The 25956-nt window shown below is 43.8% G+C and overlaps 1 protein-coding gene across 7 annotated transcripts in view; it reads right to left on the bottom strand.

The window, feature by feature from the left end:
- Positions 1-25956, bottom strand: part of Svil (supervillin) — a 217013-nt gene that overhangs the window by 40982 nt on the left and 150075 nt on the right. For 6 of the 7 annotated variants that reach the window (XM_017802569.2, XM_017802568.2, XM_017802572.2 and 3 more), the window contains 6 exons: positions 25471-25714; positions 24526-25084; positions 23367-23589; positions 14611-14740; positions 10135-10182; positions 1407-1554 (listed from right to left, as the gene is read on the bottom strand). In XM_017802569.2, coding sequence (XP_017658058.1) covers positions 1407-1554; positions 10135-10182; positions 14611-14740; positions 23367-23589; positions 24526-25084; positions 25471-25714 — 1352 coding nt within the window. The remainder of the gene's footprint in view (positions 1-1406; positions 1555-10134; positions 10183-14610; positions 14741-23366; positions 23590-24525; positions 25085-25470; positions 25715-25956) is intronic. The other variant, XM_029554789.1, reaches the window with a different exon arrangement.

Genomic DNA, 25956 nt, shown 5'->3' with positions numbered 1-25956 from the left:
GGGGGGAAAGAGAGAAAGAGGCGGGGGGGGAGGGGGAGGAGGAAGAGGAGGAAGAAGAAGAAGAGGAGGAGGAGGTGGTGGTGGTCAACTATTTCCCCATCCTATGAGAGTAAATGATCTGTTGTCGTTGGACAATTATAAGATTAATACATTTGTTTCAAAGGATTCTTCCAAAAAGAGTCAGGTTAATACTTCAGGTTTAACCTCCCTTTCCCCCGGGGGGGATGGGGAGGAGGAAGAGGAGGAAGAAGAAGAAGAGGAGGAGGAGGTGGTGGTGGTCAACTATTTCCCCATCCTATGAGAGTAAATGATCTGTTGTCCTTGGACAATTATAAGATTAATACATTTGTTTCAAAGGATTCTTCCAAAAAGAGTCAGGTTAATACTTCAGGTTTACCCTCCCTTTCCCCCTTCCTTCTGCCAACATTTCTCACGTGCCTACAGCAAGTCAGTGAGTATCTCCAAAGCTTTGTGGGAAAGAAAAACTAGACCCATGAAGCAGATGGCAGTACATGAACACTAGGGCACATAGAACATGAAATAAAGTCCCAACTCTCCCATGCAGCCTCAAACTCACTAGTGATCACTGATCAGTGTGAAATGCCAATCTCCTGCATCTTTGGGTACACACCTCACAGCAGGTCTAACACCTTTTCTGTACAGAAGTCATCTGCAAAGGAACCCCTTTCCTGGAATTCAGGGCTTTTTTTTGTTTGTTTGTTTTTTGGTCTCCCTGTAGCTCCAGCTGGCCTGGAACTTGCTATTGAGACCAGGCTGGCCTCAAACTCACAGAGATCCACCTGCCTCTACCTCCCTACTGCTGGGATTAAAGGCATGCACCACCACGCCTGGCTTGAGAGCATATTTTAAAGACCTATTATAACATATCTTCATCTATATATGAAGAGCCAAAGGGCATTAGAAGGAACTCAGTAGGGACAGGAGAGAATTCCTTCAGGCTAAAACTCTTTTATTGCAAAAGGCTTACTTATTTGGAGATGGGGGTGGGACAAGATGTCAGTCCATGAGAAAATGGAAACAATTTAAAAGCAACTGAGAGAAAGAATTTGTTAAAGCATTTCTTCAGCTAATCTGCAATTGCTTCTGAAACGTTTAATTGCACTCAATTTCCAAGTGGGTAAGTTTTGAAATAGTGACAAATTGAATTATGCTTCCTACACTGAAGATGACACAGTGGCTATGATGTCTTCAAGGAACACCCCACACTACCCATCAAAACCCACTTATACCAGAGCAGTGTGAAATGTACAGACTGGGGCTCCCCATCCCAAGCTCTCATATACCATTCCACCTCTATCAGTGACAGCATCCTAATGTGTGCACACATATGTGCATGCACATGCATGCAGGTATGCAGTCACAAACGGATACACACAGGCACTGACCTTTCTTCACCATCCTGCCTGCCACGGTGAACTGGGTGGAATCGTTGGCCGCACCTCTGCCCTTGGTCTTCCACGCTTCCTCCCGCACAGTGATGAGATGCTTCCTCTCCTCAATCGTCATCTGGCTCTCTCGACTTTCTGTGACCCGCTGTTTACAAAATGTATAGAAGGGAAAATAAGAGAAAGAAATGACGGAGGTGTGAACTGTAGCCTTGTAGCATTTCCAGGGTGAGAAAACAGGTAAACAAAGTTGCCCTGGTTTTACCTATCTACTTAAGTTTGAGAAAATTACTGACGAGATTTACTCATACGCACCCACAAGGAACATAATTAGTCTAGAACATTTCGTCCATGTCAGCTCCCCAGGAGTATGTGTGATGATGAAAGTAGTCAGGCTGGTTAGGAAGAAGGTGAACCATGAGGTTCTCCAGGACTGGGTGGGCCCTCCAGTCCAGCAGTGATGCCTCCTGGGCAGTTGGGTAGCTAAGGGACCCAAGAAGCAGCTTTAGGACCTAATAGACCTGATGCCAGGGATGTATTACATGGCAGGCATAACCTACATAGAGAACAATGGTTCTTTAGTATTTAAATTTGTAACTGGGGTTCTACAGAAGCCTGTCTCTTCAGTCTCTAGGTCAATGGTGATGATCATTAAGTCTGTGGCACAGTAGAGTCAAGTGGAGGAGCTGGCAGCAGGGTCAGGGTGGCATTCAGAACTGGAATGGAATAGGGCCTAGGGCTTGGGAGAAGCAGCAGGCCAGGCTCAAGGAAATCAGGGTGAACCTGGGGTGGAGCCAGTCGTGTGGACGAACAGTACAGATGATGCCTGTGGGTGATAAAGAGGACTCAGGGCCCCAGATGTTACCTTGCCTCTTTTATGCCATTCCTGCTTGCAGTATACAACCATAACAGAGGGCACAGGAAACAGCAAGAAGCAGGGGCTGGGGGAGCGCTGTGAGTAAAGACTGAGCAAGGATGTGTTCTCCAAAGGGCAGGAACAGCAGCCTCTGCTGTCCACTTGGAAATCACTCAAAGGAGAGGGGCTCTGGGAGGGGTGATGGCCTGGGCTTCCCTTTTGCTTTCTGGGATTTGAAGGGTGCCTTCTACCAGGGCATTGGCCCCCAAGCTGCAACTGAGAAGGCCCTCCTTAACTCCAGTCAGTTTTCCCTCCTTCTTTCGTGAGTAGTTTTTCTTGGATAGGAAGTTAGCATGGATGAAAGTGATCCTTGAAGTCTCTCCCTAACAGCCTGAGGAGACCTCAGGAAAAGTACCCCAGGGCACTGATTCCCCCCCACGCCCATGCATGGCAGATGAGCATCCCTAAATAGTCAACAGGAATTGACTTGCAGATTCACAAATGCAGGGGGACAGCAGAGACTGGCACAGTTCATTTCAACATGCTGGGGATGATGGCGGGCATGGGGCAGGAGCCTGTGCTTTCTTCTCTGAAGTGCTGAATGAGGTCAGCACTGGGAAAACAGGGTTTCAGTGGTGAACATGAGCTAGTGATGAATCTTCCTCACACACAATTCTTCACAATATCATCATAACCAAAAGTGATTCTGAGATCGCTGGTCATTTCAGTTAGGCTACAGACCTTGTCCTGAAAAATGACAATTAAATGCAATGCATGACACTGGTTTGGGGCAGGGGTGTCCCTAGAAAGGATGTTGTTTGGGGAAACTGACACAATCAAAAACAGACGTGGAGAGATAAATGATACCGACGCTGAATCCCTATGTAAAGGTATCACTGTCTTATGTTTAGGGGACCCTCAGACTTAGAAATGTACACTGAAGAGCTGAGGGGAGCAGGTCTCCACACCGCCCAGGCTACTTGTGCATGGTTTAGAAGGGAAGAGAAAACTGTATATACACTTACACATACATGCATATTCACATACACAGTCACACATACATGTGCATTCACATACATAGTCATACACACTCACAAACACATTATGTATTCACATTTACATACATAATCATACACGCATACACACCAAGTATATACAAGTCATATACACATGTGCATTCACATGCATAGTCATACACACTCACACACAGACATACAGGTGCACACTCATAGACAGTTACACATGCATTCACATACATAGTCACACACATTCATACAACCACACACACATACACACACATTCACACAACCACACACACATACACACACATACATTCACATACACAGTCACATACTGATATAGTCACACAGTGACACACACAGACACACACACACACACTCAGATACACATTCACATATATACACATACATACACACTCATATGCACACATTCTTATATACCTACACAGTCACATTCTCACATGTACATACACACTGGCATACACAGTCACATACACACATGCACATTCACATACATAGTCACACTCAGTCACACACAGACACCCATATACATACTCATACACAGTCATATAACAGAGACACAATCACATGTACACAGTCACAGAGCTATACATACACACTCATATACAGAGTCACACATATAGACACTGGTGGTTTGAATGAGAATGTCCCCCATAGGCTCCAAGTATTTGAATATTTTGTCTACAGTTGGTGGTGCTGTTTTTGGAGGCTTTAGGAGGTGTGGCCTTGCTGGAGAAAGCTCATTACTGGGGGCAGGTTTTGAGAGCTCTTCACTTTTGCTAGATTTCCAGTCTCTGCTTCCTGGGCCTGCTTAAAGATGTGATCCCTTGTTTTTCTGCTCTGGCCACCGCCTGCTGCCATGCCTCCCCCGCCATTACAGATTCTTAGGCCTCTGGAACCATAAGCCAAATCCCTCCTTCTATAAATTGTCTTGGTCATGGTGTCTTATCACAGCAACAGAAAAGTAACTAATGTACAGACACAGTCACACACATAGTCACAGTGGCACACATAGACACAGTCACACAGATACAGTCACATATAGACACAGTCACGCAGACACAGCCACAGTCACATAGACACAGTCACACATATATACAGTCACATACACACAGTCACAAAGATACACTGAAAGATACCAGACACAGTCACAAAAATGTATAGCCACACACATACACAATGACACAGATACACAGTCACACATATACACAGACACAGCCACACAGTCACTCACAGACATAGTCACACATACACACAATCACAAAGAGACACAGTCACACACATATACGCAGACACAGTTTCATACAGACACACACACACAGTCATACAGTCACACAGACATAGTCACACATACACATAGACACAGTCATACAGACACAGTCTCACACACAGACACAAGCACACACAGTCACACATATATATAGGCACACACATAGACACACATATTCACTCCCACATACATGAAATGCAGGAGGGACCAGGAGGGAAGTAGATGTCAGAGGCAGAAGGAATGGACATCAGAAATTGGTGGATCAAGTAAAGAGTAGGGGAGGGTACCCTCCCTGTTATGGAAACTTATTCAGAAGTTTTTAACTATTGCCAATATAGAAATTACCCCAAATTAAAAACTTTCTTTTACTTTTCCAGCCAGGACTGACAAGATGACCCTAATTCCAGAAATGCTTGAATATATAATTTTATTAAATAAACTATAAACTGACTTGCCAGGAATACCTAATAAAGTTCAGAACAGTTAAGTTTCTAGAATAAAGTTTAATTAAACCAATATAGCAGTTGGCTTAGAATACTTCCAAACAACATGCAGAATGCCAAGAAAGTTGGCTCTTTCAAAAGCCCAGACATCACTGGCTCCACAGTGAGCTCATGAATATCCCCAAAGTGCATAGCACATGAGAGGGGTGCAATTAATGACTCAGAAAAATGCTACCTGAACCCACTGCTCAACTTCCCAAGCACTTGGATTCCCTGGACTATCTTCAGGGAGGTGAAGGTTCTGAACACTGGGATCAAGCAACCACTGCCTAATTTAAAGCCTGCAGAGGAATACTTTCTACTTCCCTCTAAATGCTAGTAATAAACAAAAAAGTTTTTCATTCTCTACAAATTCCTACATAACTTGGTTACTCAGTGTGCTTGGTTTGGGGACCCCCTAGTTCTTGATGCCTGACTTAACATGACTCTACAAGGGAGCAAGGGCTATGCAGTTGCACATTCCCTGAACACTTAAATAAAATTCATCTCAGTATGCTATTAAATTTCATATAAAATAGGAACAAAAATATTATTAGGTGGGTGTCTTTGTTCTGTTCTTTTTAGTTTGAAATTTCATCACTGTCTTGTTTTTCTGTATTAAGTTTTTCTTGCCTTGTTTAGAAAAGGACTCAACAGTCATGGTGGTGGGTACTGTACCAAGTCCCAAAGTTTAGCAGATGGATGCTTAGGACAGCCTGAACTACAAGACAGAGGCAGAATACGGACAGAAGTCCTACCCCATCTATAAACCATTTGTTCAAACACAGATACCATCAATATGGTGGAAAGAAACAGTGTACAGGAATAGCCAATGAGGATGCCTTCAGGTTACCAGGTTGCTGTGGATGGGCTTGTTTCTCTCCTAATCAACTAAGACTATTGAATGAGCAAATCTCACTCAACATTTCACACACAGAGAATACAATTTGTGTGTATCATTAGGATTAGTGGCAGAGTAAAGAGTAACATTCTTCCATGACTAGCAAGATTCACGGAAAGAAAATATCATGATCTGGCTTTTAAGTTATTTTACATCTAGTTAAAGTCAATAGTAGAAAGAAATGGTAAAAGCATGTGTTAAGAAATAAAAACAAAGTCAAACAGCAAAATTCTATGCAATAGTAAAGAATTTAGCTTTGCTTTCCCCTGAACAAAGATTTCTGTCCCTTATCACAGCAAATGACCTGACAAAAGAGTCAAAAGATAAAGAGGTCCTATGCTCAGACTTTGAAGTCTGTGGAGTTAAGGATAGTTGTTAGCTGCTATGTGGATGCTGGGAATTGAAATCAGGTCCTCTTTAAGAGCAGCCAGTGCTCTTGACCACTGAGCCATGTCTCCAGCCTCAAGAAGTAAACTATTAAATAACATAGCAAACTGGATTGGTTTTGACTATATGAACCTCAATCTCACATTTGCTCTTCACTGGTTTTGTGATTTTAAGAGTAACCACTGACCTACCTGTACCTCAATTTCCTCATTTGCAAGTTAGTATAATAAAGTTTATTTAAAGCTAAAAAGTAAAAATAAAAACAAAAATAAAGTAACCCCAGTCTGGTCATGTTGTCATCTGACAACTCTTAGAGAGAGGAAGGGGAGAGAGCAACATCTTATACTTGTACAGGCAGGCGAGGAAGAGGAGTGAACACTGATGCCTGGCACGGAGCTCCTGGATTGCTCAAACACTCTGTTTTCTTCTCTGTACCTTTGTATTATGAAACAGTAAGATGCCAACACTTCTGGAGAAAATACAAGGATTTACCTGACTACTGAGGACATTGATGAACTAATACTACAAACCAATATTTACATTTACCTGGATGAACTGTTAGGGAGTAAAAGTATATTGCTTAAAATATCTTATTTAAAAAAATTTGGGGGGGTCTTTTGAGTCAGGGTCTCCCTGTAGCCCCAGCTGATCTGGAATTCCCTAGGTAGACCAGGCTGGCCTCGAACTCACAGAGATCCACTGCCTCTGCCTCCCAAGTGCTGGGATTAAAGGCATGTGCCACCACACCCAGCCTGCTTAAAATATTTTAAAGTTTGAAGTATGAGACATAAAGAGCCTTTAGTAAATGTTATTTTTCTTTAAACTTAAAAAAAAAATCATGGAGAAGATATCCCATGTTCATGGATAGGACAATTCCATTTTGTCAAGATACTGGTTTTCTCCAAGTTGATCTATAAATCCAGTGATCTATAAATCAAAATTTTCAGGGAATGTGCAACTGTATATTCCTTATTCCTTTGTAGAGTCATGTTAAGTTAGGCATCAGGAACTAGGAGGGGTCCCCAAACCAAGCACAACGAGTAGTCCCAATAAAAATCCCAGCAGGGTATTTTATAGATATAGATAAATTTATTCTAAACTTGAATGTTTATGGTGAGGCAAAAGACAGGAGAGTCAATAAAAAATGTAGAACAAAGGTGGAGACCAACTTTTAAAAGTAGTTAAAACTCATTAGAAAGCTACAGGAATCAGGACAGTGTGCTAGCAAACCACATCAGTGGAGAAGGATAGAAAGCCTAGAATCAGAGCCAACAATTCCTACAATTGATTGAAATTTGAGGAGTAAAGGCAATATAATGGAGAAAATGTTGTCTTCTAAAGAAATTATGTGCTGAAATATTTGGATACTTGCATGTAGTCCAAAAATACCCAGACTAGCATATACCAGTCACAAAAACTAACTCCCAACAGCTCACAGACATGTGTGAAATGCAGCAATATAAAACTCCTAGAACATATTAGGAGGCAATCTGGACAAGCATGAGTTTACTTTTTTTGGGGTACTGGAATGGTACCTCGCTCATGCTTGGCGAGTGCTCTATCACTGAACATATTATATTCCCAGTGTGGGTACAACTACTTTTTAGGTAGACTACCAAAGACATGATCCTTGAAAGAGCTAGTTCACAAGCTGGACTTGACTGAGGTTAGAAAACTGCCCTGTGAAAGACCATCAAAGGAATGAGAAAAGAAAACTATAGGAAGGAAAAATATTTGCAAAACATATCTGGCAAAAGACAATTAATACAAAATACACAAAAGTCTCTTAAAATGCAGCAATTAGAAAACAACCAGATTAACCAATGGGCAATTGCACTCCTGGGAGAGGATAGCGTCTATGGCGTGGGACATGCCCTTGAAAGGAATCCTGGGACCTTGGCCCCTTCTCTCTGCTTCTTGGCCGTCTTGAGGTGAGCAGTTTTGCTCTGCCATGAGCTCTCTGCTATCACATTTTCCTCACCACAGGCCCATAAACAATGCAGCCAGCTGACAGTGATCTGAAAGTTCTAAAACTGTAAGCTCAAACAGGCCATTGCTCCCAGATGTTGATTTTCTTAGATGTTTTTCACAGCAATGGAAGGCTAACCACTAAGGCAGACAACAGTAAAGAACTGTGGGTAAGTGCCTGAAGCCACAGTTCACAGCATCTGGGACACCAGGGACACTCCAAGAAACAAACCCAACTAACTGCCTCTAAAATTGATCATGCACCAAGCAGGTTTTACCTCTCAAGTGGGTATCAGGTGAGGTACAGTGTGAGGGAAAGGGACAGGGGTCTGTGGGTTCTCATTAAACCAGCTCATGCAAACGACCTCCACCTGTGTCTTCTCCCGTCTCTCCCCCTACTTCATATCCATGTACTCTACCATGTGAGCTGGTTGAGACATCAGATTGAGTTAGCGTAACTGTTACTCTGGTATGTCTCCTGGCTTCCTTGAGAGCATAGAGACTGAAAGAACAAACCAGTTTCAAGACTGTGAGGTGGGTTCATACCACTGAATCTACCTAAATATCAGAGTGAAAGATTGAAGTATGTGTTGACTGACCCTTGAAACATGAAATAATTAAACACACACACATACATACACCGCCCCCCCTCCAAAGTGAAATGCAGCAAGAGTTGCTTATTCCCTGAATGAAACTAAAATCCTTCTGCTAAAATCCTACTGCTCAGAAACTGCAATGAGGCTTAACATGTCTAGGCTTTTCCTCACCTGATTAACAGATACAAAAGACAGGTATTTATGGGCAGCAGGTATAGCAGGACAATAAGTAGAAGCATACACAGGTTCCTATAGAGCAAAGCAAGAGGATTAGAGGTGAAAGGAAAGACTCCCCAGAGTTGGGGGTGGGTTGGGGGAGGTGGGGGGAAGAGACAAAAACAACAGAATTTCTAACAAAGTTAATTTTCTCATTGCAATTTCATTTCTCCCGCTAAGAGCATCCTTCCTTTGGGTGGCAAAACTGAATTAAATCCACGCAGCACAGTGCATGTATCTGAGCTAGTGTGGGGACTGTAACTGAATGAGTGAGTAGCAGATTCCTCCAATTCACAGGAAAGTATATATGTATATTTAGTTACAGAGATAAGACCCAGGACTTTCGCCAACAGTTCAAATATGGATCACTGCTTTCTTTATGGCATTTTCATTATATGACGAAAGAGTAGTTTAAGAACATAACATAGGCTTTCCATAGTGGACAAAGGGTGTGTATTGCCTTGGGAAACAAATGGAAGGAAATGAGGGGCACCATCCGTGTTCTGAATTTGGAGGAAGTGTCTGTCACCAGCCATGCAAGTACTTCTAAGAACAATCACTTATGCTTACCAGAAGAGGGAGATGCTGCCCCTTTAAGTGACTGCTGATCCTCTGCTCAAAGCTGTTTTGACTGATCTGGTTTAGAGAAGGCTCCCAGAGACCCTTATTAGGAGCCAGCCAAAATCACACAGTCACTCTTCTGCAGCCTTGCAGATCACCTGCAGTCTCCTTTTATAAACATGTGATATATGACCAAGAACTGAGCATGCGTGGGAATGTGCCAGCCTCCTTGTATATATGATGACCAATTTTTCCTGTGTGAATGTAAGTTTTCCCAGTCAAAGCCCCTGGCTTTCAGAGGTATGGCTCTGAGGAGTCTCTCTAACATTCTCAGGGTAGAACCTGTGCTTTGCTCTTTCCTGTCTCCTGGTTGTGCTTCTGGGCTTTGGAGCCACCACGGGCACTGTATTCGGTTATAGAAGGATACCTGAAGCGTTAGAGTCAGGCTTACCCAAAGCAGATTAGAAATGGCATTATCATCTGTAAATCCTCCTTCTTCCTACAGGTTAAAACAAACAGGAGACATTGCAGAGGATTGGAAGAGAAGAGTGTTAGGTGTCACCATCATTCTGTGCCTGGGTTCAGTCAGAAGCATGCATGTGCTCACATCCCAGTGTCATGCTCAGCAAGCAAACTCATTCCCCAAGGAGGACAATGACTGTGAGTCACACACACATCATCCAGCAGTTTGCCCTCCTTCTTAACCTCCCTCATCCAGCTGACTTCTTTATCTTCAGTTATGACTTGGAATTTCAATGACAACAGGTAGTTCTAACAGGACTATAGCAGACATTCCTTCCTTGAATTTTTAGGAGACTTTTCTGGTGATACCAGAAATATTAGCTCTAAGTGACCTCATTGGGGTGAAAGCACAGAGGGTCAGCCTATTCCCACCTGGGTCTCACAAGCAAATGCGAAGCTTGAAAACAGTCAATTCGACAATGGGCTTTTACTTCTTGGGAGAAGTTGTAGACTGGACGACCATCTTAGAAAAGGACTCACCATACATGCTGCAATGTTGAATAGGTCCGAGAATGGTTGGAATTTAGTTATTTGGTGAAAATAAAGACACCTGCCATGTCAGTTTAGATCTCATGTTTTGTTTTCCTCTCCCTGGTGGAAGGAACTACTTTGGAGGGCACAGAGACAAATCGCACTCAGGGGCCCTGTTCTACGAAGTGTGGACCTGGCCTGTGCCACCGCCAAGTGGCTTTTGGGTCCTTAGCTCTAGCTGCATGTGCGGTAGGAAGCGCTACTGTTTAAGCCAGGATATCATGACCTGCACTAACTCAGGAGCAAGAGAAAAGCAAGAGGGAGAGAGGAGGAGAAAAGATCAGAATGATTTCCATGGGAAGTGTGGCTGGCTGGGTGAATAATTACTGCTGATTTGGGCGAGTAAAACTAAAAAGCAAACAACCATTCCCAGGGACTGAATTTGGGAACGCAAAGATGTTAGCTATCCCCAAACTATTCATGGGCCAAAATAGGACCACATTATGATATAGGACCTCAAATGGGGATGCAATGGGAACACCCCAATTTCTCTTTTGGGGGGCGGAAGGGGCAACGCCTTTGACAGACAAAACTGTTACAGAGTTTCAAGGCATTTATTTACTTATCTTTGGTTTTTTTTTTTTTGAGACAGGGCTTGTTCTGTAGCCCAGGTTGGCCTGGAACTCATTATGTAGCCTAGTCTGTACTTGAACACACAGGAATTCCTCTGCCTCAGCCTCTTGGGTGTTCAGATTATAGGTGTGTGCCACTGTACCCAGCTCATCCCCTGGTGTCTTTCCTAGGGTCTGGCAATGAGTCAATCCTTAAACTTTAATTATCAATACAGTACTAACAGAAATGTTTTTACTTTAATTAGTTAATTTAGTGTAGTACATGAATGTGCATGTGTGTGTACACATGTGGAGACCAGACATTAATGTTGGGTGTCTTTCTCTGCTTTTTATTGTGAGTTGGGGGTCTCTCACTGAACCTGGAATTCACTGATTGGTTAGACTAGCTATACCCAGTGAATATGCTGGGATTACAGGAATGTGCCACCACATTTGATGGATCCAAACTCAGGTCCTCATGCTTGTGTGGAAAGTACTTTACCAACTGAGACACCTCCTCAGTCTCCCACCCCTCTTTATTGGAGATGATGTCTCACTCTGTAGCCAAGGCTGGCCTAGAATTCATTATGCAGCTTAGGCTGGACCCAAAGTAATCCTTCTGCTCCAGCCTCCCATGTGCCAGGATTCCAGGTGAGTGTCACATTCCTTTTAAATGTGGCCAATGGAGCATTTAAATTTCACATGTGGCTCCTACAATGTGTTTCTGAGGCAGGGCTGACCTCTATGTTGCATGGGTTTTCCATGGAGGGGTGGCTGTGATGTGAGCCCTCCCTCTAAAATCCTGTCTCTTTTCTGTTCCCATAGCTGCAACTAACAGTCTACGTTCACCATGCAACAGGAGCTAGAAAATGTTCACTAACCCCCAGCATGAGGTACCTGAAACTGGAAACTGGGAAGTGAGTGATCATAAAATTGGCTTCTTTCTACGTAGAGTGTAAAGCTGGAAGCCGTGGTAACTGCCCTCCTGACAGCTACCCATGGTAAGTCCATATCTAGCCAAGGCTGCAAGCTCTTGTCTGCATGCACATTACCAATGTCTTCCCCTCTCCAGGGCACTGTTGGGACAGGCCCAAGTCGGTCACTTCTAAAGCACACCTCACTTGAGAAAGTGAGTCTCAAGAAAGACCAGATTTAAGGCCCTCTGCTTGCTTCCTCTGAACACGGTGAAGAAGTGTGCTGAAATACCACTTGACCTTAACAGAACTTGAGATTTCCCCATGTGAGGACAAGAGTCTAAAATAGATTGGTTTATTTTAACTTCAAAGAGCTTATTGTCTAGGCCAAAGTGAACTAGGTCATTGACGAGCAGAGAACAGTCAGTTCACCGTGGCTGCAGGATCAGTGGCCAAGTGAGCCCTGAGTTGGCCCTCCACGCATGCGCAGGCCATACTTAGGGTCCTGGCATTTCTAGCTCTGGGTTTTCTATCCCAAGGGGCAAAATACAGGGTAGCCTGTGTCTCTTGCCTTCTAAAAAGCTTAGTGATATGTCTGGGCAGTTCAGACCTATCCTCTGCACAGCCTTCCAGGACTAAGCTGTGCCCTCAGTCTTCTAAGCAGGTGGTTCACTTACTGTGCTGTCTATGGGGACTTTGTCTCATGTTTAGTCTTTGAGTCTCATTTTTCTTTTGGCTTGGCTGTTTGGCTCTATGTCTTTCAAAATAACCAGGAAGATGCCAGGCCCTGTGCAGTGACGTCACGTATCAGTGGACAGCTTCGCTACTCAGTTATTTTGGGACTAATGATTTCAAGATTGTCTTTCTGTGGTCCTTGGGATGGAACCCAGGGCTTCTTCCATGCTAGGCAAACATTTGACTACTGAACTGTACCCTGAGCCCCAAGATTCATTTAGACAAAGTTTGTGGGCCAGGGAGATAAATCATCTGAGGGACTTGAGTTTCTTTTACCTTGCAATGTCAACAACTTTTTACTTTTAAATTTCTTTTTGTTTTTTTTGTTTGTTTGTTTGTTTGTTTTTTTGAGACAGGGTCTCCCTATAGCCCCAACTGACCTGGAGGTTGATATGTAGATCAGGCTGGCCTCAATCTCAGAGATTCACCTGCCTCAGCCTCCCTGGAGCTGGGATTAAAGGCACGTGCCACCACACCCAGCTATGAAGCCCCAATTTTACCTCTAGATTTAATATCTAGTTATAGTTGACAACATTATAAATGGCTGAGAATGAAGTGTCTTTAGGTATCATCTTCAACACCATGCACATCTCAAACTAGACAATTCAGATAGTTTTAAGCATCTGAGCACTTTATACATGGCTGGGAACTAAATGTTCTTAGTCATTATCTTTAACATCATGTACATCTCAAAAAAGAGAACTCCACTGACACTCCAGGGTCACCTGCACTGACATGGAAGTACCATATGACATAGTGCTGGGCTCACCTCCTGACTCACTGTCCTGTGGGCATGCTCGTTTTCATGTAAGTTTTAAATACATAAAGGTCACATTGAGATACTATTTTACTGCACTTTAAACATGGACCCTTGCTATGCTGCCTTGGCTAGTAAATCAGTGAGTCCCCCAACTCAGCCTCCCAGGTAGCTGGAATCACAGCCTGAGTTACCACACCCAGCTTCAGATGGTGATTTTAGAACTGGGAACAATCGCAGTGTCCACTAGTGAGAACTCTTTTCGGTCTCCTTTCTGTCAGTTGGATGTGGCTCAGATGTGTCATACTGCCTCGCCCAGCAAGCACATTTGCAGAGCCAGCCAGCAGGGACCATCATGGTTGAGTATGGTGTGCCAGGCCAAAGCTGGTGAGCACTGTATTGGAGATTCAACAACTTGTGTTTATGCTGGCATATAAAATGCACACGTGTGACTTAATTTGTTGCTGCACATTTTCATCATGACAGTCTCAGGATTACACAGAAAGTCCTTATCAACCCCAACTTTGTCCTTAGTTTTTGTACTTTGGACTTAAATCTCTGCATAAAAAAATCTAAGTCCATGCTTGGTATGCAACTTATAAACTATTTGCCGTGAGTTATTTTCTCATTTGAAAGACTTTAACCACATTCTAAAGCCAGGCTCCATTTAAGTTCTCAACTGTGAGCATATTTGAAACCTGGGCACTTGCTGGCTGAGGCAGCTGAGGATGGTGCTGCTTCCACAAGACTTGACCTTGTGATCAACTCTAGCAGTTTGTGACAAATCGTGTGTCCTGAGTACAAGGAGCACCAGTGCTATACTGAGCAGGAGTTAGTGAAGCAACACACAGTGGCTCTAGGATACACGCGTGATTGTGGACGTTAGTTAGGGAGCCCTTTCCTGAGGGACACGGTACCTTCTTCTTCAGGGACTGCTCCACCTCTTGGATGTGCAGGCTGGTGGTGGCAGGTGCTTTGCTGTACTCCTGCTTCCGGTTCAGTCTGTTCTTCCAGTCCTCCTCACCACTCTTCTTCAACAGTGCCAGCCTAGAAGGAAGACATGCCAAGCCAGAAGCATTTAGCACCGAACTCTCAGAACGTAGAACAACCTGCTTTCTAAGGTGGTCCTAAGATTTTAGAGTTGATTGGAAAAGTTGAAAGTGGACTTGTCAGATAAAAGACGCACCATCATTCCAAGAATGGACTAGACATCTCTGCTTCTGCCTTGCCCTAGAGTTGTGCATAAGAGACAAAAATAACTCCCCAGAGAAATACACTTTCCACTGACCCCTTCTGGCCCCCTGATGAAACAAAACATTAAAAGGATGAAATAACAAAAATGATCACTTCAGCTTTCCCCAAGGAAAGTCAAATATATAAAAAAAGAATCTCATTAACAGAGACTGTTATCTAACCTACTTAGTCTGACTTGATCTAAAGCTATTTTAGCCAGCTGCGTTATTATGAAGGAAAACACCTGAGCCATTTAAATTCAATAAGAGTGGGAAAGAGAAAAAGCAAAAAGGGGCCCACCATTAAACTCACTTAAACTGGTGTTCAGGCAACTTAAAGGCTGGGGGAGGGGGAGGGGAGACACTTTCTTCTATGCCTCCCAATGAGCCATGTCTTTGACCACAGGGCATGATCCACACACAGTGACTGCCAGGCAAGTTTGAGCACTGTTAGGGCTTGAAACTGTTAGTCTCATGTGCTTGAACACTTGGTCCTTAGTGGTGCTGTTTTGAATGATCATGGAAGCTTCTGGATATGGGGGTTAGCTGACAGAAGTAGGGCTCTGAAGGGGTGGGCTAGAGATTTATAGCCTGATCTCCCAGCTCTAGCCCAAGTTCTGTGCTTCCTGGTCCTTTGAACTGTGAGCAAGCTATGCCACAAGTTCTTACCACCATGGATGGTGCCTCCCTCTGCCATGCCTATTCCACCATGATGACCTGTATCCCCCGAACCATGAGTCAAAATAAACTTCCTCCATGCAGCTGCTTCTTGTCAGGTTATTTGGTCACAGCATGGAGAGAAGCTGTGGAGATGGCTACAGTCATTTCCACCCAGGGACCTCGCTTCTCCTGCCCTGCTTGTCTTGCAGGACCAAGATGTGAGGCTCTCCAAAGGCCCAACAGCTAAGTCTCTGGATTCTGTTTAAGTGTCTGAATTGGAGGTAGGATGCCCTACACTAGAAGTAAAAGTTTATTCACTTGTTTTCTTGTAGATCTGGAATCGAATCCTGGGTCTCAACCATGCTAGGTGAGTGCTCTACCACTTAGCTATATCCGCAGCTGCATATGATAAGAGTTTCGTTAAGCAAATAAGAAAACAAATTTTGTATTACCTAAATGATAATCCATTATGTTTATAATTTATACAGAATCCTGATACTTTCTATCTATTCTATCAAATAATGTAAGTAAGACCTGAAGAAAAGACATGCCTAAAGGACACAGGGATCTCAAACTTTGGGTCTGTCCCCTCTTCAGTCTCTTCCTTTTTCTTCTAATCTTCATCTCTGATATGGCAGGTAGGACCTCAAGGTCCATTATATCAACTGGTATGAGCTGCCTCATCTATCTAAGGCAGGTCCACTCAGCTCAAGATCCCATTTAGCCCTAAGTTCTACAATTCTACAGTGCTAGCAGCACACTGCATGCTAACATGGCTAGTTTGTGTAGGTAAACACAAAATCTGAATTCCTTCCAATGCTTTCATTTGCAGTTCATATTAAATAATGGCTATTGTTTATCCTTCCCTGATTATTTTGATGGAGCCAGTTTTGTTACAATAAAAAAGAATCTCATAAAATTAAATTTTAAAAGAAATAACTAGGATTACAAAGGTTTGAGTGTGTCCAGTAATGAGATTTTTAGAGAGTGAGCATGCCAATCCTCCCCAAGGGAGAAGTCCTTCCAAGCCATTGTCTTTGAAGGAGGCCACACTGTGATTGAGTTTCCCAAAAGCAGTTACACCTTCAAAGGAAACCTCCAGCAAGACTGATGAAAACTTCAATGTCCTGGAGAGTTCAGAATGTTGCAAGTCCAGAGCCAAATAGCTATCTTGGGCCATCTCTAGCTCTCTTAATAGCCATGTATTGCTCTCTTCTGTACCTGACCTAACATCCTTTGTGACCATTAGGTGAATCATTGGAATGTGCTAGTTTTCCTTTGGAATGTATTAACCTAGCAGACTGCCACTAGCTCCCACACCCCAGAAGCTAAAACCATCATCAGATAGCGTCTGAGGCCTGTCACAGGTTTCCCCGCTTTGCTGTTAACTTGCTTCTCTGATGCCTCCACTCACGATTTGGAAAGTGTCTTGATTTATGACTCTCTTTGTTTTACTATTAAAAACTTTGTGAAACTGTTACCACGTTGGTACATGGAATTTGGGTTGATGAACTCTATGTTCTCCAGGACATGGTCACTCATATTTGGCTCCAAAACAAACTATTTCTGGTCCTCTTTGAGGTGAGTTTTTTGCATCGACAACACTGATGCTTTCCTACGAACTCTTCTCAGGACCAGCAGCTCTTTCTCATTTTACCTTTGACTCAGACCAGTTATTTTACCTCTTTAATCAGACTGGACTTCAAATGGTTTGAAAGAATGAAAACCTCAAACTTGTTCTCAGGTGTTGGGGCTGTTCAACATAATGACCAGGAATCTTTGAGCAGCTTCTCAGCATGAAACCTAACCATCTAGAAAGCAAACTGCAGAATCTAGAATTACTCTATTGCCTTCCTTATACTCCACTGATGTGCCCCGACACCTGTAAGAAATGGCCTATTTGTTCCCATCATCTAAAGCAGGAATGCACGTGTAAGCAGATCAGGATCTGCTGAGCCAGGGCCTACTGCCTGCTGGTGGGGTGGGAGGCATGATTCCAAACCCTGCCTCTCAAAGTCCCAGTTGTCTCCTTCTGTGAGAACGGCGAGAGCAAAGCAGAGGCAGTGTCTTCCTCTGTCAGGAAAGGCAGAGTGTACATGTTTTCTTGTAATGTTCTCCTGTTTATAGGATGGCTTCCACAGAACTCTTCCATTCCAAAGCTCTGCAATTTTGCTTCTCAGTGCTCCAGAGAAACCAAAATAACATGAAGAAATTGCTTCAGTGGAGACATGGCATTTGGATCCAGCCCTCACTGAGTATGAATGATAAATAACTTTTTAACAACACACAGTGAAATTTCAATGTATTACCCTGTCCCTTCCAATTTCCTACTTGCTGTTCAACAAGCTGAAGAAGGTGGCAGAACTTTCCGGACTCGTTCTCTTCTCCTGCAATCTCACAGCCCTTCATCACCGCAGCTGCCATGTACTGAGAGGGCTAAGGTCTGGGACGACACATGACATAAATTTCCCCTATGCAGTGTCAACAATTGTCAGTGCTTTTTAAGATCTGCCAAGTCAAAGGGCTATTTGTAGGCTGTGATGTGGCGAGCCGAGGCATCTGCTCAGTCTGAGGCTCTGAATCCAGTGAGTGGTACCACATTAGCCTGCTAACCCCATGGCCTGGCTCAGGGCCAATGGGACATGTGCTTACCATGCTGCCACAGGAATGTCTATGGCTCTCGTCACAAGCCACACTTTTCAGCAGGAAAAATTGGTTAGAACAAGTTTTTCAATCCATTACAGTCAGGACTGGGTCAAATTAAGAGCAAGCAAACTATTTGCCCATAATATCAAGTAAGATATGTGTATTTGTTTCTTGTATTTCAGAGAAACAGAGGTGCCTATAGATTTGAGCTGGTACTGAACAGCACTGGTATTTAATTAGATCCTGGTCTTGGCTAGTAAGTAGGTTGGAAGAGTTAACTATTAATAACAGGCTTTTAATTTGCATTTGTACTTAACTAGTGCTGAAGACGGACCTTAGGATTTTGTACACACTAAGCATAAGCTCCATACTAAGTCATGGCTCCAGTCCCTAATAAGGCTCCCTCTCTCCCTCCTTCCCTTCCTCTCTCTTTTCCATGTCATGTAGTGTATGCATGTATGAGCACAGGTGTGTATAAGGAAGTCAAAGGCTGATACTGGATGTCTTCCTCTGTTGTTTCCCACCTTGTGTTTTTGAACCAGGGTCCCTCACGGAACCTGGGACTTGTTTTTTGGCTACACTGACTAGCTAGTGAGTCCCTGGGATCTTTCTGCTTCTGCTTCACTCCTGGCTGATGGATTTGGAGGGTACAGCCCACTGTTGTGGGAAGGCTGGCAGAGTTCATTGCAGAGGGAGTGTGTGGCTGGGGCTCCCCACATCTCTGCAGACCAGGACACAGACATGGGACTAGAAGTATAGCTGTGACTTTCATCTCCTAGTGCCTCATCTCTGCAAGCCATGCTTCCTGTCTCAAATGTTTGACAACCTCTCAGGAAGTGCCACCAGCTGAGGACCAAGTGTTCAAATAGGTGACACGAGGGACATTCCATATTCAAACTACAATACCCCATTCAGAAAAGATGAAGAAAGAAAAGAAACTGTTGTATTTGTTTTGATAAGCATCAGACATAGTCTTTAAAAGGCATATGGGTGTGGGGGGTGCTAGAGAGATGGCTCAGAGATTAAGAGCACTTGCTGGTCTTGCAGAGGATCCAGGTTCGGTTCCCAGCACCCACATGGTGGCTCACAATTGCCTATAACTCCAGTTACAGAGTATCTGATGTTCTCATCTGGCCTCTGCAGGCATTGAATGGCATGGGTGTACTTACATACATGCAGGCAAAACACTCATACACATAAAAGGAAAAATAAATAAAAATTTACAAATTAAGGTGAGTATGGGGCTGGTAAGATGGTTCAGTAGGTAAAGATGCTTGCCACCGAGACTGAAAATCGAATCCAAAGCTGTAGGAGAGAACTGACTCCACAAGTTGCCCTCTGACCTCCACACGTGTATCATGGCACATGTTCACATGCATACACACATAAACACAATAAACATAAAGAAAGAAAAAAGATTATATGGGGTTTAAAAAAAAGATCTTAGTAGCTACATTTATATTTTTAATTTAATTTAGTCTCAATATGTATCCCAGGCTAGCCTCAAACTGCTGAGCAAAAGTGGTATCTCAGTCTCTTGATTGGCTTGGACTAAGGTGCATACCACACTTCATTGCTGACATTTTCATCTACAAAATGGAGACAATGCTGCCTCCTCCTAAAGCCCAGCCAACATTAAATGAAGCATTGCATGCAAAACACAGTGTCAGGGCTGCTTAGGATGTTTGGTGGTAGTCAGTGTAGAGCACATTGATAGAGCTCAGGATCCAGAGTGCAGAAAGAGCCATGGGACAGCTCATGGAATTCACTACAGAGGAAGCATACCCATTCCAGGCTCTAGTTTGCAGAACCTCAAATCTGAAAGACAAAGTATAATTCGAAGCAAGCCAAGCAAAGGTAGAATGAGCTGAGCTGAGCACAGTGACTCCTGACTACACTCCAGGTATCAGGAAGCTGAGGCAGGAGGATTGCCCAAGCCCAAGGGGTTGCGATCTCAGCAACACAGTGAGATCCAGCTCAAAAAAAGAACATGTGAACTGAGAAAATTAAAATAGGAGGTGAAGTCTCCCTAGTACCACTGTATTGCTGGAGGTACTCATAGTCTCCCTGGCAGTAGATGGGGTGATCTGCTAATAATACCAATCTGAGCAAAGACCCAAGTGCATATGGGGCAGAGGTGAAGACCAGCCTGAGGTCAGTGCTGTTCACTACATGATGCAGATGGTGCTGCAACTAAGTCCCTCCTTTGGTAAATTGAGGCAGTCAGATTAGCTGGAGCAAGGTTTGATAGTCCTAGCATTTTATGACACCCCAGGAAAGAAAAGTGAAACCCAAATAAATTATGAATAACATCCTTATTTCATTTTAATTTATTTTTATTTTTTGGCTTTTTTTGAGACAGGGTCTCCCTGTAGCCCCACTTGGCCTAAACTCGTCATGGAGACCCGGCTGGCTTTGATCTCACAGAGATTCGCCTGCCTCTGCCTCCTGAGTGCCACCTAACACCCTTATTTTAAACAGGTCAAGCTTCACTATTTAACCAAAGGGAAGGATTCAAATCCCGCAGAGGGAAATATCCTCATGAGTGGATGATGTTATTTTCAGTGACATACACACAAAGTGTCATCAAGGCACAAGGTCAGAACTCACAGGTCATATATCTTATACTGGCATCATTATGACAACAACCAACCAATAAAGGGGCCCTCATCATTTTATTTACTTCTATTTTATGTATATGAGCATTCTGCCTGCAAATAAGTAAGTGCACCTGTGTCATGCAATGCTTGTGGCAATCAGAAGAGGGTTTCTTGGAACTAAAGTTATGGACAGTTGTTAGCTACCCGTGGGTGCCTGTGAACTGAATCTGGGTCCTCTGCAAGCACAGCCAGTGCTCTTAGCTGCTGAGACATCTCTCCAGCCCCTTCTCCTTGTTAAAGGTATATTTTAATACTGAAATCAAGGAGCTAAGTATTTAGCAAATATTCCTGGCAGGATTCAGAACAGACTGGGGTCAAGAACCTCTCTGAAAGGTTTCGGCACCAGCTGGGCAGCAGGTGCATGCTACATGTCCAATATCTGAACTCACTTTTAGGCAGTTCACAGAGGCCTCCTGGTCATTCTTGAACTTCTCAGATATCCAGAAAGCTGGGTTAAGAAGCTACACTTTACAGCATTTCAGTTTTGTTTTTAATTTTTTAAATTTATGGTTTTTATTTTATGTGCATGAGTGTTATGCCTGCATGTATGTAAGTACACCCAAGTCAAGCAGTACCCACAGAGTACAGAAGAGGGCATTGGATTCCCTGGGACTGGAGTTATGGACAGTTGTTAGCCACCATGTGGGTGTTTGGATTCAAACCTGGATCTTCTGCAAGAGCAGCCAGTGCTCCTAACTGCTGAGCCTTCTCTCCAGTCCCCAGGATTTCAGTTCTAAACAGGAAGCTTTTGCCATTTCATTAAAGCTGCTTGTAAAGAGGTAAAAATCAACTAACATTTGTTGAAAACAAGCAAGATGTATCCCACAGTGGAAAGACACAAAATGTTTTCATTGAAACTCCTAGGTTCCAGCAGACAGAACATACCCACACGTGGGTATATAAAGTCCTCTTTCTCTACAGCCCTTGAATGAAGGGTTAACATTAGTGTTTCCTGCTAGAATTTCATCCCAGAAGAGTTTTTTGACTGATGAAGTGTCAGACCTGGTGCGTAAGTGTCACTATTACCACTTGGATCTGTGGGTCGCACTGACAGCTTGGTTTCTGGAAGGGAAAACTTCCTGCCAAGAAAAGCCAGATGGCTTCTCTGATTCAAGACATCATTCTTCCCTTTCCACTAACTCTCTCCTCTTACTGCCACCCCTGTCTGCTAAGCCTGATTCACTGTCATTTTGAATAAGTAAAGATGAAAGTTAAGATTTAGCCATCTTATTAATCTGCCAGCTGAAATGGCCTCCATCAATTTAGTATCTTATGAATAATGCTTAAAAAGTTTGCCTTCAGCTGGAGGTGGTGGTACACGCCTTTAAGCCTAGCTCTTGGGAGGAGGAAGCAGGCAGATCTTTGTGAGATCAAGGCCAGCTTGATCTACATAATGAGTTCCAGGCTAGCTGTCAAAAAAAAAAAAAAAAAAAAAAAAAAAAAAAAAAAAAAAAAAAAAAAAAAAAGTTTGCCTTGAAAAACAGAATTTTCATTGTGGTGTGATAGTCTAAAAGGTATCTAAAAAAGTAAGAGTGACAGGAGCAACAGCAGGTGCATGACCCTGCTGGTTTTCCCATCAGTACTGCAACCTCTGCCTCACTCAGCTGTGGCTAAAGGCTAACCAGGAAAACATTTTGAAAATAATGTGGCTGCCTCTGGATCTGCTCCATTAAATGCACTCTCTCAATTTTACATCATTCTTGTGAATGAAATGGGGTGTTATCTGAAGTCCAAAAGTAACTGATTTACATCTTCTCTGATAGAAAAGTTCAGTGCTGGGGTTGTATCTTTATAGTAAGGCATTTACTTAAGATGCACAAGACTTTATGATAAGTTACCAGCATCACAGAAAGAATGAATACAAGAACGAGAAGGGGAGGGGATCTGTAAAAGTTCAGAAAAGTTGTCTCTTTGGCTAGAAAGATGGCTCAGCAAGTCAGGTGCTTGCAGCCAAGCCTGACAACCTAAGTTCGATTCCTAAAACCCACATGGTGGAAGGAAAGAAACAATTTCTGCACGTTATCCTCTGACCTCCACACATGCCCTGTGTCATGTGTGCGCCTGCCCACATAAATGTAATAAAAAAATTGAAAGTCATTCATTTCATTTCCTATAAAGCATGCAAAACTGAGATTATAATGTCAAAGACACAGAACCTATATATGAATTTATCTGTCTTCATTGTGTATTTATTCTACAGACACAGGGTGCTTGTATCCTAGTTAGAACCATGAGTTTTTGAAGAAAGAGGCTCCCAAAGAATTTATCATGAAGTAGGAATAGAGACACTAACAAGAGACACTTCTGCCCTTTTCTTGCCCTGCGTTTGGACTCAGACTCTCTTGGCATTGCTAAACCAGGTGCAGCTCAGGCTAATGACTGACTTCCTGGAATTATTCCAGCCCCACAAATATTCCCATGGAACAAGCTTGGATCCCTCCCCAGTGCTGCCTGCCAATCACCAGGCAGCCTTACCTTTCTCTGATTGACATGGTTTTGCTGGGTGAATCCAGGCCACCCTCACCCCCTGGCACTTTGACCTCTCCAGCAGCAAACATGGCACACGGGCTCTTGTAAATTTTCTCAACTAGAACCTCTGAGGAGTCTGGCTGCTTCCAGGTCCCTGGGGCTGCCGTCTGAACAGAAGTCTTCGCAGCAGCCGGCCCGGCCTGCTCAGAAGCGGGCTCTCCGAACTCTGCTGTTAGAAAGAAAAGGAGCAATATTTGCATTACTCCCACAGCCAGCACCCTCCCGGGCCACCCACGAGCTAGGCTGGCACTTTACCACTGAGCTTCAAACCCAGCACTGAAACTTGCTATTATATAGAAGCTACAAGTGGTTACATTTGAACATTAAATAATACTGTTGTCCCATTTCATTGGCAAGAATGGTGTAGGATAGAGAGTGTTTGTTTACATGGGGCAACCTCAGTGTTCTGGGGTGTTTTCCTGGTCGGCCTTTAGCCATAGCTGGGTACAGCACTAGCGTCAGGCTGTGGCACATGGCTGGCCACCCAGGCCAATGGGATTTATGTCGACGTGCAGCACGCCACTGTGAAAATATGGCTCCCCTATGTGTCAGCTGTGCTGTACACTGGGATGTTTCTACTTCTCTAAAACAATGCATTTCTATTTCTAGAGTGCTGGACTCACAGTCCAAGCCCACCACAACGGACACAATTTCATTGTAAGTAAACAGAAGCAGAGTAGTGTCCTACACGGATGGCTTACTAACCTGCCAAACTGAAATCCTAAAGAGAGCCTGAGTCACACCAGCTCAAGTCCTTCTTCCCTGTGTTCAGAGGGCATTAGACCTTTGCCCCATCAACTTAATAAAAGTGGCTAACACAGCTAAGGAACTCAGAAGGCTACTGTGTAAATTAATCTCACTGAAGTCACCTGAAATCCTTGTCAAGATGTCTAAAGGGTTGTAGTCACTTCCAATGCTTCAACTTGCTCAGTTCCCTGAAGCAAGTCAGATTCAAAGGGTCTAGGGGGAGACTGATTCACACTGAACTTTTGATCCACCCTAAGGACTGTGTCTACATTTACTTAAAAGGAATCAGGAATGTGTGCAACAAGTCAGGTAGAACCCAAAAGCCCTTCAGAAAGCGGTAGGAGCTACAACTTCTCACCTTTGAGTGAAAACTTCCTGGTGCCATTCTCCACGGTGACATTCTCTTCAAAACCCTGTTTGTCCAGGTTCACTTGAAAACTGCTCTTAGCAGCAGAATATTCCTTCACGTCATCATCAAGGTGGGCGACAGAAGGGTTACTCAGTTCTAAGCTTCCTCTTACAGCGCCATATTTAGGCTCCTTATAGCTTCCTCCTTCCCTGACTCTGCTGAGGATGGGCAGGGAGGGTTCTGCCTCTTCCAAGGACCCAAATGTCTGAACAGCGCTGTCTGCCATCAGTGGGCTCTTGCTTTCTGTCTCTCCAAATTCCCTCAGCATTCTTTTGCACCCACTGCTCTCTGCCAAAGGCTGCCAGCTCTGTGTTTTCAGAATGCTTCTGACTGGAGAGTCTGGATTTTCCATGGGAGAAGAGAACTTATAATCAGTGGCACTTGTATTGTCGTCAACAGATGGTTTTGTCCGAAGTTCCCCTGCATATGTGGGAGCAACTGCGGAGGCCACGGTAGATACTGATGTGTTCACAGTGGGGGAGAAAGAGATGAGTTTACCGCTCTGCACCTGGGAGGGAGAAACATCGGCTGCCTCCACTCTCAAGGGACTGGCACATGCAGACACAACACACCCACAGTGCAGCTTCCCTGCTCATCTTTCTGAAAACCACCCCACACAGTTGCAGAACAGACAGAATGTGTCACAAACAAAACCCTCTGTGGAAACAGCTTGTCCCTGACATACTTTTGCCTTCTAAAATGGATTCCTTCCAAGCATATTATGAAAACAAGTGGAGAGATGCAAACATGGGTGTGGTTCTTTCTTAGGGTCCACAGGATGAAGCCACTTATCAGTAACAGTTCACCTGCCAACCCGTCATCACAGGAGCCCAGGAACAACACTGTACTGAAAATAACACACACAACTGCTGGAGTCAGACCCCATGGACCCACCTGCTCCACCTCTCCAAGCGTGACCGGCTGGGTCTGATAGCGAGCATTCATCCTCCTCTGTCTCACGTCTATTCTGTTTCGGGTGGAAATGGCTTTGGAGACCGGCTGGGACAATTTGTTAAACAAGGCCAACTTCTCCGCTAAGCTCAGTGTAGAGGAATCAGGTTCGCCTGGTTGGGCAGACTCTGTGCCCTCATTTGCCTGGTCCCTGGCTAAAGCTTTTTGGTGAGCAGACGCCTGTAACCTAAAAGGAAGGAGTGAAAAGTCAATCACACAGATTAAAAGCAAAAGTCCTCTGTGAATTTTAATATATTAACTTTCTACAAAATGTCACTGAGATTTTGTAAAGGACTGATTTTCTTTACATAAATTTGGGACGGGGTAAAGGGGGTGCAGGTAATTGCTTAGCTCAGGCAAGTAGTGAACAGTAGGGTCAGCTTGGGACACCAGTGTCAATTCTAGAGCAGACAGATTTTTAGCTCCGAA

This window comes from Nannospalax galili, unplaced genomic scaffold, assembly GCF_000622305.1.
Source record: "Nannospalax galili isolate Female #2095 unplaced genomic scaffold, S.galili_v1.0 scaffold43, whole genome shotgun sequence".
NCBI lineage: Eukaryota > Metazoa > Chordata > Mammalia > Rodentia > Spalacidae > Nannospalax > Nannospalax galili.
The sequence above is the reverse complement of the archived record's forward strand: the minus strand, read 5'-3'. Positions and strand labels throughout refer to the sequence as shown.